A 12,768-nucleotide genomic window follows, 5' to 3' on the forward strand; every position below is an offset into this window, starting at 1 on the left:
ATTTTTTTTAAAGTCGCTTGCAGATTTAATGAGTGGCGGGTTGCGCCTTTTTGGGCTCGTTTTTGAACATGAAGTTACTCATTTTGGACTTTGGAATATGCAGAGACTCATAATAAATCCCAGAATTTGTCCGTCATTAAGGTAGTTTTAGTCAGTCTCTCCTTGTCCATCAATGATGATCCGTCCCGCTGTGTCTTTGTTAATGTCAAGTTAATATATTACCTCTGAATGACGTCGAGCTTCGCGTTGCGCTCCAGAAAACTGCAAACATCGAGACTAATTTGAACAGCGCATGAAAACAGTCACGAATAAACGTTTCAGTTGTTGCCAATAATTATAATGGCAACTTAAAGTCATTCTAATTATTAATATGAAGATAAGTGTCACAAATCTGTGCAGCCATCTGATCTTAAAATATTCTTGATGCAAAGGTCTTTGAAAGATATGTGTTGGTATGGTAAAATCCACAATCAGACCAGAAATAAAACATGCATTACAAATTTTCTCTCTCTCTCGTATATATATATATATATATATATATATATATATATATATATATATATATATATATATATATATATATATATATATATATGTATATACACCCTTATGGTTGACGGTAATACTGGAATTAAATCCTAGGTAGCGGCTGCTTACTTTGCTTATGCCTTGTAAGCAAAGTATATATATATATATATATATATATATATATATATATATATATATATATATATATATATATATATATATATATATAGAGAGAGAGAGAGAGAGAGAGAGAGAGAGAGAGAGAGAGAGAGAGACTCTTTACCAAGACAACAGCCTCCCGTACCAATATGGCGAATGCATCGACACATTGCTCCAAGGCGACATCTATTTAGATTTTTCTATTTTCTTTTTATCGTGTTACGTAAAACGTTATAGACCAGGAAGTATAGCAGTTTAGCAGATTGGATTGGAAGCCATAGTAAAGTGGGTGGGACACTTGATTTTCGTTGGCTGGTGTGTTTATTTTGCCTTATGTTATTGGTTGTTAGCGTAAATTGGGTAGTTCTGTTTGGTGACAGTTAGGTTTCGTAAGGTTCTGTACTAAACCTGGCAGCAGAACATATTTTTAATCTCTCCTCATATGTGCTAATTTTCAACAGTCTAATAAGCATTCGGTATGTTGTTTTTCCTTCCTATTTATGAGCAGAGCTTTTTATTACTATTCGGCCAACAACTGTAAACAACCGTACATGACGGTCTGAAGAGGTTAGCTAAGCAGCTAACAGCTTTATATCTTGCTTTAACATTCCGTTAACAGAACATCAACTCAGCTAACTATGTCATTAGAAACTATATTAATGTGTAAGGGCTACATTTAATAATTTCATTCGTAGAACTGATTAAAACAACGGTGCACCTACTGCATTGGCGGTTATTATTATTATTATTATTATTATTATTATTATTATTATTATTATTATTATTATTATTATTATTATTGTTATTGTTATCTTTACAGATAGTAAGAGGACCTTGAAACAACAGTCAGGCGCAACATGCTAAAACTGGAAGCTGTAAACTCACACAAACCTGTGTGGAAGCCTCTGGCCTGTTTCTCAAAAGAATAGCAACATGTTAGCAGTGTAACTCTCACATGCCCAACACTTTGAGTAGTATTGTGTTAATCATATTACTTGGCTTGTGACAGCTTTCGTTCTTCCACTCTTTTTTTTTTTGCAGTCATATATTAAGTTTGAGGAAACAACCTGTCTCAAACATGTCTTACGGAAAAGCAGAATTTCGCCCTGTTCCAAGAGACTTCAGCACTCTCATTCAGACATGCAGCTCAAACATCCAGAAGATCACACAAAACAGTAAGCCTTTTTTTTCTCCTTGGTCTTACTGTAATGCAGATGTGTCAAACTCAAGGCCCGTGGGCCAAATTCGGCCCACCATAACGCTTTATGTAACCCTCTAGATTCTAGATTAAACATTAAGTGTGATTAAATAGTATGTTATCAATCAAATCAATGCAGTTTTTATCTGCTTGCTCCTGCCCCTGACATAGCTCAGTCCTGGAGGAACTGATCTATATCAATCAGGCCCTCCGGTTTCTTGAGAATTATTGTAGAAATTCACACAAAGTCAACAAATTGCACTAACATTTGGGAGTTTATTGCATATTTTTCTCAAAAATTGTACTAAACAGCTGCCTCAGCTGTAATTGATATCAAATTATAGTCCACGATCCATACAGCGAGTAATAAAAAGTCGCATTTATTGTCATTAATAAGTTCCAGTATTTTCAAATTAGTACCACACAGTCTGATTTTTATTGCAAAAAAGCACAAAAAGAATCAGGAAATCCTGAAATAAAACAAAAATAAACTGAGAATCCATTTTATTTTATTTGTTAATTGTTTTGTTTATTTTGTTTATCAGTTCAAGTGTTAAGTGTTCTTTTGAAAATAAAGTGTATTTATCTTTGGCAGAAAATCGCATGCGTTATTACATCATTTCCATTAAATCAGTGTAAAAAGGTCTTCAAACAATATTATCGTTTATCACAATAATTTTTGAGACAATCGCTCAGCAAAATTTGTTATCGTGACTGTTGTGACTTTTTTACACTTAATATGTTAAGCATAATTTACATGATGATTATTATTAATTGTATTGAACATGATTGTATATAATTACAAAGGTGAAGTGAAATATATTTAAGTGCAAGACATGATTTATTTGAATAGAGGAAGTCCTTTAATTTGAAAAATGCTTAAGGATCTGTTACTGTTTTGTCACTATCTTGTTTTATTGACTTCTGATTGCTATTGGTTACGAACGTTGGTTGTCCGTTTTTGTTTTTTACGCTTTTCTGCTGAGGCCGTTGTTTTTTCTCTTCAATAAATACTGAACGGAAAGGTTCAGTAAAGGAAATACGAGACTCCGTCTTGTTTGAGCTTTACTCCGTAACAGTGACAGCTATACTCCTACTAACGGTGGAGTATAGCTTACATATTTGAAGTTGTTGTCTGGCCGGAGCCAGCATATTAACAACATAATCCTCATTACAGTTCATGTGTGTTGTTATTCTTCCTGCTTGCGCTAATCTGGATGCAGAATAGTGAGATTTGCTGAGTATCAGTGACGTTCAGCTTGGATGAATGCGACCTGGACATTAGGTCGCATTTGAATCGGATACGTATCAGATATGCAAGTGGCCTGGATCGCATTAGAAGAGATTCTAATCTGTGCTGTTCAGACTGTCTTGAGAAGTTTGGATACAGGTTTCCTGTATCCAATCGGAATTGGGTCACTTCAGCATGCATCGTGAACGCAGCCTACGTATCAAACTTTGACTATGTGCTAAGAAACATCAAAGTGCAATAACGTCCACACACAAGATCAGACCTGCATCAGACTTTCTATGTTTCATTACAGACCGGCCCTCAATACAATTGCATGGTCAATTGATGATATCACTTTAGCCCTGTCCACTAAGGGAGTCACCTATACTTTCTACTGGATGTCTTACTTTTACTCTTTCATTCATATAGGCTTAAACCTGTGCCAAATGACATAAAATGACACTGGCTTAACCTTGTGGCATGGCCGAATGGTGAATTTCAATCCCTTGCCACTTGCATATGGTCGTCTCTAAATCATACATGCATCATCTGATTTGCACCGAACGTTTTATGATTGACTCTTGTGAACCTCTAAAGAGCTCAACAGCATTAAATTGTAATTTGACTCCATTTCATCCCCAAGGTTATTCCATTAGGTACAGCAACCGATCTACACCAGATTTTTTGGGTGTTGTCAGGAAGTGCTGCTGAACTGTGAGCTGCAAGGGCCGTTTGAGGCTGATTGCAGCTTTTATTATTATTACTATCATTATTGTTGCTGTCTTAACTTTTATTGTTGTTTCTGTATTTATCATAAAAAATTATTCTCTTTATTATCTCTGCTGTTATTAGTTTGCTTCCTGTTTTTATCGACACCTACCACTAATCTTCACTCATCATGCAATTCACTTGCTGCATTGCCTAATCATCATGAGTTTCACCTGATCTGGCACTTTAAGCTCTTGATTTTTCAATGTTCAGCAACCTATTGTTTGTTTTCATATCCTAATTTACAGCTACTTTTTTGCTCCACTTTATGTCCCGGTTTTCCTGCTTCTGAGTTTTGCGTAACGTACACGTCCCTTTTTTTTCTCTTTTTTACTCCCTGTGGTGCGGAGCTGTCAGGGACCGTATAGATGGGAAAATGTAGACTGATGTAAAACCTGTTACCACAACGAAAACAATCCCGGTATGCTGATAATAAAATCTAAAAATGTTGATAGTATCGTTGCATAACAAACCACTGCTGGTGTTAACTCTGTAAAATAAGCGCTTTCTATCATGCATGGAAGGATTTCTTTATTTAAATGGGTTAATCCTTCTGAGGGATACACAGTGAAGGTACTATAATTTTAGGAATTACATATTTACAAGAGCGATATTCGATTGTTGGCCTTCCCTGGATGCAATCAGCATCCAGACTGACATTAAAACACTTTGCAATTTAAATTGCTCCTTTGACACCACTATAGCACTGCCAAAGCATTTGAAAGCCACCTGTGAACTGACAAGTGGGTCACAGCAAGGCCATGAGCCAGTGTAACATTGAAATGATGCAGTCATGCTACCAGTATAAGGAGCACAGAGCTGTGCCAAGAAGTTGACAAAAAAATGAAGAGAAGAGCTACAGTTGAAGCAATGCGTGTTTTAATGTTACACTCCACAATAGCTAAAAATCTAAACTGGCATTGATGTGCATCTTAGGTGTAAAGTTTACCTTTAAGCAAGAGCTCCACAAATGAATCACAGCATCCCCATTTTGTAAATACAGTGCCTTGCAAAGGTATTTGGATCCTTTGAATTTTTCAAACTTTTGCCGCTTTTCAGGCTTCAAACATAAAGATCTAAAATTGTTATTTTGTGAAGAATCAGCAAAAAGTGGGACACAATCATGAGATGGAACAAATTTCTTGGACATTTTAAACTTTTTTTAACAAGTAAAGAACTGCAAAGTGGGAAGTACAATATTATTCGGCTCCCTTGCGTTAATACTGTGTAGCGCCATCTTTTGCTGTGATTACAGCTGTAAGTTGCTTGGGTTTGTCTCTATCAATTTTGCACATTGAGAGACTGAAATTCTTGCCCATCCTTCCTTGCAAAACAGCTGGAGCTCAGTGAGGTTGGATGGAGAACACTTGTGAACAGCAGTTTTCAGCTCTTTCCACAGATTCTCGATTGGATTCAGGTCTGGACTTTGACTTGGCCATAACATCTGAATACTGTCATTGTTGCAACATCTCCCCCCTCCCCTTCTCACTCTACTCTCACTTTCTACTTCCTCTTCTGAGAGGGGAGATGTGCTACCTGCTCTCCATCTAATGGGTTAATTGAGTGTCCTAAATCTGTTTACAGAGTTTACTTCAGTTCTGGACTGGGTAAATCCCAGCAGATTTAATATTTCGAGAAAAGATTTGCCTGGTTTCTGACGGCTTACATCCAGGTGTCCCAACCTTCTTCCCCCTGTGAATTAGCCAGACTGATCAGCCTGCAGCCAACTAGTTTCACAGAGCTCACCTGTTAACGGTCGCTCCTTCTCTTTATTACAACTTGCTCTTGTTACTGAACCAGGTAGGTTTTAGTGACTCGGGCGAGACCAAAGGATGATGTTTTAAATTTGGGCTATCAGGAACCAATAAACATTTTCCAGCTCTTCCTCTCCAGAATTGAACATCAGAGCTATTTTACAACCATCAAAGAACTTTAAGGTGACTCATTAATTGAATGTCCACAACACCTTTAGATTTTCTTGATGCTAAATATTTTATTAGTAAGGCAATTTTGCAAGGGTCAGTACAGCTTAATGCAGTAGCAGAAATAATCAAATAAGAAAAATCAATCATCTAGTCTATCTTTCCCTAATGCTGACACTGAGAACTAAAAAGGGAACCTTTGAGAGAGACGGACGGAGTTTGGCTTTTCGAACCCCAGACCTGGCCTGATGATGAAGGAGGTGTTGCAGCAGTAGGAGGATGTTGGTTGACGAAGGCAGGGATCTCTGTAGGTCTGATGAGCTTTCTTCTCCTCATGGATGGTGAAGTCACACAGGACTTGGGTGCTGGCAGAAAGGAAGGTACCAGTTCTTCTTCTTTGCCTTTGCCTTGTTCTTCATCTTTGTCTTTGGGGTCTGAACCCAGCTGATGACAGAAATGTGATTTGAAGCCACATGTTGCGGGGCAGACAGGTTGGTCCCCATGATCAGGACAGTCTTCGGCTCTGTGGCCCCGGCTCTTCTTCAGCTGTAGAGTTCTTTGTCCATCTCCATCTTGACTCAAAGCTGCCTGGAGGATCCAACCAAAGGTTCCTCTTTTGCTCTCACCTTTTATAGGGTTTATCCAGCCTTTTGGTGCATTTGCATTGGCTAGTACTGTTGCTGTGCTTATTTTATTGGCTGACTGCTTGGACAGATGATCTCATCTCCATCACTGTCTTAGAGACATTGTGTCCTGATGTCTGTGCTAATGTCTCAGGTTGCTCAACGGTCCTCTTACGTTCATTGCCTGCACAACCTTTTCTCTGAAACATTTAAGTTGTTTCACAACCTGTTTCCAAATAAGGCGTTGACCATCTCTGCTCTCCTGTTAGTTCCCCTTTTCCCTTAACCTTTCACCTTCCATCCACCGCCAACATATCAGTGATGTTTAATTATAGTTACACCTTTTACACCATTTCAAGTTCAATGTCAAAATCACATTTATAACTTCTTTTGCTTCTCTGATTTAGCATTCATTCCTTATATTATAATGTTATGATAACCATAACTTATCAGTTACTCTTATAAGCTTAATGTGAGTTATTATAGATGTTTTCTGAAAAGAAACCAAGAATAATCCATGATTGTAATTATTTGACACCAAAGTTACAGTTACTTGTTTTACTTGTAAGAGTTCCCACTAATGCAAGTGTAAGTGTAAATATTATTATAAGTAAACCGATATTAATATAAGTATTTTACTTTGAATCTTATCCAATTACTCAAAATGTTTAGATTTCATTCTTTAAAACATTCATGCTTTGAAATAAGTAATAGTCTGAACTATTTTTATAAATCTGCTGGCTGGAAACTTACTTCCTCTTTTTCCAGGAAACCTGCTGTTTCATGACTCTCTCTGTCTGACTATGATTTCTTATGATTAGATTGAAAAAAGTAGAATTAAAGCAAAGTTTGCAGGAGACAAAAACAACACACACAAAACCAGATTGATTTTATTAATATTTAAGTCTAATATTGGGCCTAGATGTCACTTGAGTGATTCATTTTAAAGATAACTTTATTTATTTTTAATGTTAAACTTAAATCTCCAGCATGGGGAAGTGGGATGATCTCGGATTTTCTTGACACCCCTCCACAAGGTCAGACCTTTCACATGCTGGGAGTCCATCACCCTCCTGCAGTTCTGCGTCCTTGTCGCCTGGAAAGAGAAGAGGTTCTTCTGGGATGTGAAGATGCAGATTCTTCATCCTCAGTTGTCACAAAGGGCTCAATGTAGTCATCAAAACTCCACTTCTCTTGACAATATGTTTATTTGTGAACTATTCCATTGCAGATTTTGCTTTATGTTTGGGGTCATTGTCTTGTTGGAAGATAAATCTCCGTCTCAGTTTCAGGTCTTTTACAGACTCCAACAGGTTTTCTTCTAGAATGGCCTTGTATTTGGCTCCATCCATCTTCCCCTCAATTTTAACCATCTTCCCTGTCTCTGCTGAAGAAAACCAAGCCCAAACCATGATGCTGCCACTACCATCTTTGACAGTGGGGATGGTGTGTTCAGGCTGATGAGCTGTGTTGCTTTTACACCAACCATAACGTTTTGCATTGTGGCCAAAAAGTTTGATTTTGGTTTTATTTGACCAGAACACCTTCTTCCACTTGTTTGGTGCGTTTCCCCGGTGTCTTGTTGCATACAAGACTTTTTATGGATATCTTTGAGAAGTGGCTTTCTTCTTGCCACTCTTCCATTAAGGCCAGATTTCTACAGTGTACAATTGATTGTTGTCCTATGGACAAACTCTCCCACCTCAGCTGCAGAGTTCTGCAATTCATCCAGAATAATCATGGGCCTCCTGGCTGCATGTCTGATCAGTCTCCTCCTTGTTCCATATGAAAGTTTAGAGGGACGGCAGGGTCTTGGTTGATTTGCCTCATATTGAAATGGAAGGAGTATCAGACGGTGATATGATACTCCTTCCATTTCAATATGATCGCTTGCTCAGTGCTCCTTGAGATGTTTAAAGGTTGGGAAATCTTTTTGTATCCAAATCTGGCTTTAAACTTCTCCACAACAGTATCTCAGACCTACCTGGTGTGTTTCTTGGTCTTCATAATGCTCTCTGCACTATAAACACAACCCTGAGACCATCACAGAGCATGTGCATTTATACGGGGACTAGATTACACACAGGTGGATTCTGCTTATCATCATCAGTCATTTAGGACAACATTGGATCATTCAGAGATCCTCACTGAACTTCTGGAGAGAGTTTGCTGCACTGAAAGTAAAGGGGCTGAATAATATTGAATGCCCCACTTTGCAGTTTTTTATTTGTTAAAAAAAGTTTAAAATATCAAATATAATTTGTTCCACCTCACGATTTTGTCAACTTCTTGTCGAGTCCTCACAAAATAATAACAAATTTTAGATCTTTATGTTTGAAGCCTGAAAAGTTGCAAAAGATTGAAAAGTTCAAGGGGGCTGAATACTTTCGCAAGGCACTGTCTGCCGGTGCCCACTCATAGAGAAATGCCTCTCTGGTGCCTCATCCTGTCTCCAACAGTGCAGCTGCCGTACCATACTGGGATGCAGTATGTCAGCAGACTCTCAATGGATGAATGGTAAAAGGTCAACAGCAGCTTGGAGTTTAGTTTATGCTTACTGAGAACTCTCAGAAAGTGTAGTTGCTCGTAAGTTTTTTTGATGACTGCTGCGATATTGTCAGTCCTGGAGAGGTTGGCAGAGTTGAGGACGCCAAGAAACCTGAAGGTGTAGACCCTCTCCTCACTCACCATTTATGTAGAGAGAAGCTGAGTCAGTGTTGAGCTTCCTGAAATCCAGGATGACCTCCTTCATTTTCTTGGTGTTGAGAGTGAGGTTGTTCTCTGAACACCAGCATGCCAGGTTCAGGACCTTCTCTCTGAAGGCTGTCTCATCAACCTGTGAGATGAATCTGACCTCTGTGCTGTCGTCAGCAAACTTGACTATGCGGTTGTTTTTGTGGGCCAGACTGTAGTCTTGGGTGTAGAGGCAGTACAGGCGGGGGCTAAGCACACAGCCCTATAGACATAGACAAGAGTTTGTCATTCAATTGTATATTTAAAAATGTACAAATTGAAAGAAATTTTGTTGCAAGGCTCCAATAATAAAAAATAAGTAAGTAATAAATGTATCAATGTAAATATATATAATAAAAATTAAACTAATGGGAGTTTAGTATCCTTATGGCTTGAGGGATGAAGCTGTTGTGGAATGTGGTCGTTCTGCTTGAAGCTGCTGAACCTTTTCCTGGAGGGCAGCAGGGAGAACAGACCATGATGACAGTAAGAGGGGTCTTTTAAGCCTGAGCCCCAAACAGGCAGTGACTGTGCCATACTGTCCTACATCCAAACATCCTTGAATATACTGTGTTCGAGGATGGAAGGAAGTTCAGTCCCAATGATTTTCTCCACTGTCCTTACCACTTTCTCTACACATTGCCAGTCAAAGATGTTGCATGCTCCAAATCATACAGAGATGCTGCTGGTCAGTATCCTCTCTATTGTCCCTCTGTAGAAAGTGGTGAGAATTCGAGGGAGGAGTTTTGCTGTTCTGAGTTTTGGTAAGCTTTCTTTACCAGACCAAAGGTTTGGAGGGACCAGGTTAAAGTGTCAGTGATCTGTATCCCCAGGAATCTAATGTTCCTGACCTGCCCCATTGCGGCATCATTGATGAGGAGGGGTGTGTGACTTGGCTGATTTTTTTTTCTGAAATCAACAATTTCTTTTATTTTGTTGATATTCAGGATTAGATGGTGCTCATCACACCAGTCCACCAGATGTTTCACCTCTTCTCTGTGGGCCAGTTTGTTGTTGTCCTTGATGAGACCCACCACTATCATATTGTCTGCATACTTAATGATGTGATTCGTACAGCAGACCCTCACAAACTGGGGTCTGCTGTGAGGAAAACCAGCAGCCAGTTACCCAGGACAGTGTTGAGCTCAAGGGGAGCTGGTTTGCTCATCAGGTGCTGGGATGATTGTGTTGATTGTGTTGAATGCTGAGGTAAAGTCCAGAAATGGCATTTGCACATGAATATTCTTATTCTTCTGGTGTTTCAGGCTCAGAGGAAGCTATGATGCTCAGTGTGCAGGTGGAGAAGAGATGAGGGCCAAGTCCTAGATTCCTAGATTCCTCCACTCACCTAGATAAACATGTGTATTTATCTTGGCACATGTGCAATTACCTAGGGACATGTGAGATACAGAGTCCACCCCCTCTGCTTTTACCAGAATCCAGAGTCCTGTCCCAATAAAGCAGAGATTGACCTGCCAGTTTCACGCTGGCATCGGGTATTCCTGGGTGAAGCCACATCAGAGGATAATCAGAACAGTCCCAAACATAGCAATAATTAGAATCCCATAGATGGAATGGCACTTGGCTTTCCCTTCCAAATTTGTGTCATTTTATTTTATATTTACATATTTAAAGGTTTGATTCTTTTCCTTTACTCTACTGCCCTTTGTCATCCATAGACACTGAAGAGTACTGATTTTATTTAAATAAGCTAATCTTTGTTTCTATTTTTTCATCATAGCTGCTCAGATCAAGACCATGGTGAACCAATTGGGGACCAAACAGGACACCAGTGAATTTCAAGATCGTCTGTATGTACAACCTATGTATTCATATAAGTTTGTGTGTGTGTGTGTATATATCTATATATATATATATGATATATATATATATATATATATATATATATATATCTATATATATGATAGATATAGACATACATATATATATATATATATATATATATATATATATATATATAGATATACATATATATATATATATACCAATATATATATATATATATGATATGATATATAGCTGTTTTATTATTTTCCTGTGCTAAAGAATGTCAAAGTCAGTGACATGGTAACATGTAGTGCAACATTTATCTCACATAGTGGAGGGGAACTTTTCCTCGATTCAATAGACATGTAAAAAACAGTCTGATACTGTTAGGGTAAATCAAACGTTAGTGCAATCAGAATATAGTCACACTCTAAATAGTGCAAAGCAATAACAATATATCAATAACTCAACGTTGTTCAAACGTTAATGTCCATATTCACCACATAACCAACCTTGTTCAGCTGTAAACACACAAAATAAACATGTAAAGCTCACTTCAATAATTTTCGTCCTATCTCAAATCTTCCATTCATTTCTAAAATTCTTGAAAAAACTGTTGCTGTTCAACTTCATTGTCATCTGTCCAGCAATAATTTATATGAACAATTTCAATCTGGTTTCCGTCCATTTCACAGTACTGAAACAGCACTTCTTAAAATGACTAATGATCTACTTCTTGCTGTTTACTCTGGTTTATTACCCATATTCCTTCTGCTTGATCTTACTGCGACCTTTGCGACAATTTCACATAACATCCTCCTTGACAGATTATCCTCTATTGGCAGGGGCGCCATATAGGGGGGAAAAGTTATGACAATTCCATGACCAACAGGGGCCCTTTTTTGTTCATAAAAATAAAAAAATGGGGCCCTGTCAATTACAAAATTAATTATATTGTGTTTTGTAAAATTGTTTTTAGCAGCTTCAGATTCTTCATAATGTTCAGGTCAGAGTCCATCAATACTCCAGGGTTTCGGGCTGATCGCTGGTTTTTAGTTGTAATAACTGAAGCTGTGCACTGACTCTAGATCGTTCCTCTTTAGGTCCAAAAATAATAACTTCAGTTTTGTTTTTGTTCAGCTGGAGGAAGTTTTGGCACATCCACACATTTATCTGTTCTAAGCATCTGTTCAGTGATTGGATGGGGTCAAAGGTTACCTGCTGACATCGTAATGTAGAGCTGTGTGTCATCTGCATAGTTATGGTAGCTGATATTATTTCCTATTATAACCTGAGCTAGTGGGAGCATATAAATATTGAATAAGAGGGGTCCTAGGATTGAACCTTGAGGTACCCCACATGTGACCTTTGACCTCTTTGATGAGAAGTTTCCGATTGAAACAAAGAAATCCCTGTTCTTTATGTAAGATTCAAACCAGTTAAGCACTGGACCGGAGAGTCCGACCCAACTCTCCAGTCCATTCAGTAATATTTCATGGTCAACAGTGTCAAAAGCTGCACTGAGGTCCAACAGAACCAGCACTGTGGTTCTCCCACAGTCCGTATTTATATGGATGTCATTGAACACTTTGACTAGGCCAGTTTCTGTGCTGTGGTAACCATGGAAACCAGACTGGAAGGAGTCAAAGCAGTTGGTTATCGTTAGGAAGCTATTTAACTGTTTACACACAACTTTTTCAATAACTTTGCTGATGAATGGGAGGTCAGAGGTCAGAGATCGGCCTGTAATTCTGCAGTAGTGATTTGTCTAGATTGTTCTTTTTTATCAGTGGTTTGATTACTGCTGTTCTCTAAGCC

The 12,768-nt window shown here is 38.3% G+C and overlaps 1 protein-coding gene across 5 annotated transcripts in view; it reads left to right on the plus strand.

Moving 5' to 3' along the window:
* Positions 1–622: 622 nt before the first annotated feature.
* stx12 (syntaxin 12) overlaps positions 623–12,768 on the plus strand; it is a 38,839-nt gene continuing 26,693 nt past the window's right edge. Inside the window, exons 1-4 of one of the 5 annotated variants that reach the window (XM_044139155.1) lie at positions 854–1,002; positions 1,508–1,631; positions 1,729–1,862; positions 10,904–10,973. In XM_044139155.1, the coding sequence (XP_043995090.1) occupies positions 1,621–1,631; positions 1,729–1,862; positions 10,904–10,973 (215 nt within the window). In that variant the 5' untranslated portion in view covers positions 854–1,002; positions 1,508–1,620. Of the gene's footprint in view, positions 643–853; positions 1,003–1,030; positions 1,164–1,507; positions 1,632–1,728; positions 1,863–10,903; positions 10,974–12,768 lie in introns of those variants that run through there. The other 4 variants (XM_044139154.1, XM_044139158.1, XM_044139159.1 and 1 more) reach the window with 4 other exon arrangements.

Source organism: Gambusia affinis, linkage group LG14, assembly GCF_019740435.1.
Source record: "Gambusia affinis linkage group LG14, SWU_Gaff_1.0, whole genome shotgun sequence".
Lineage (NCBI taxonomy): Eukaryota > Metazoa > Chordata > Actinopteri > Cyprinodontiformes > Poeciliidae > Gambusia > Gambusia affinis.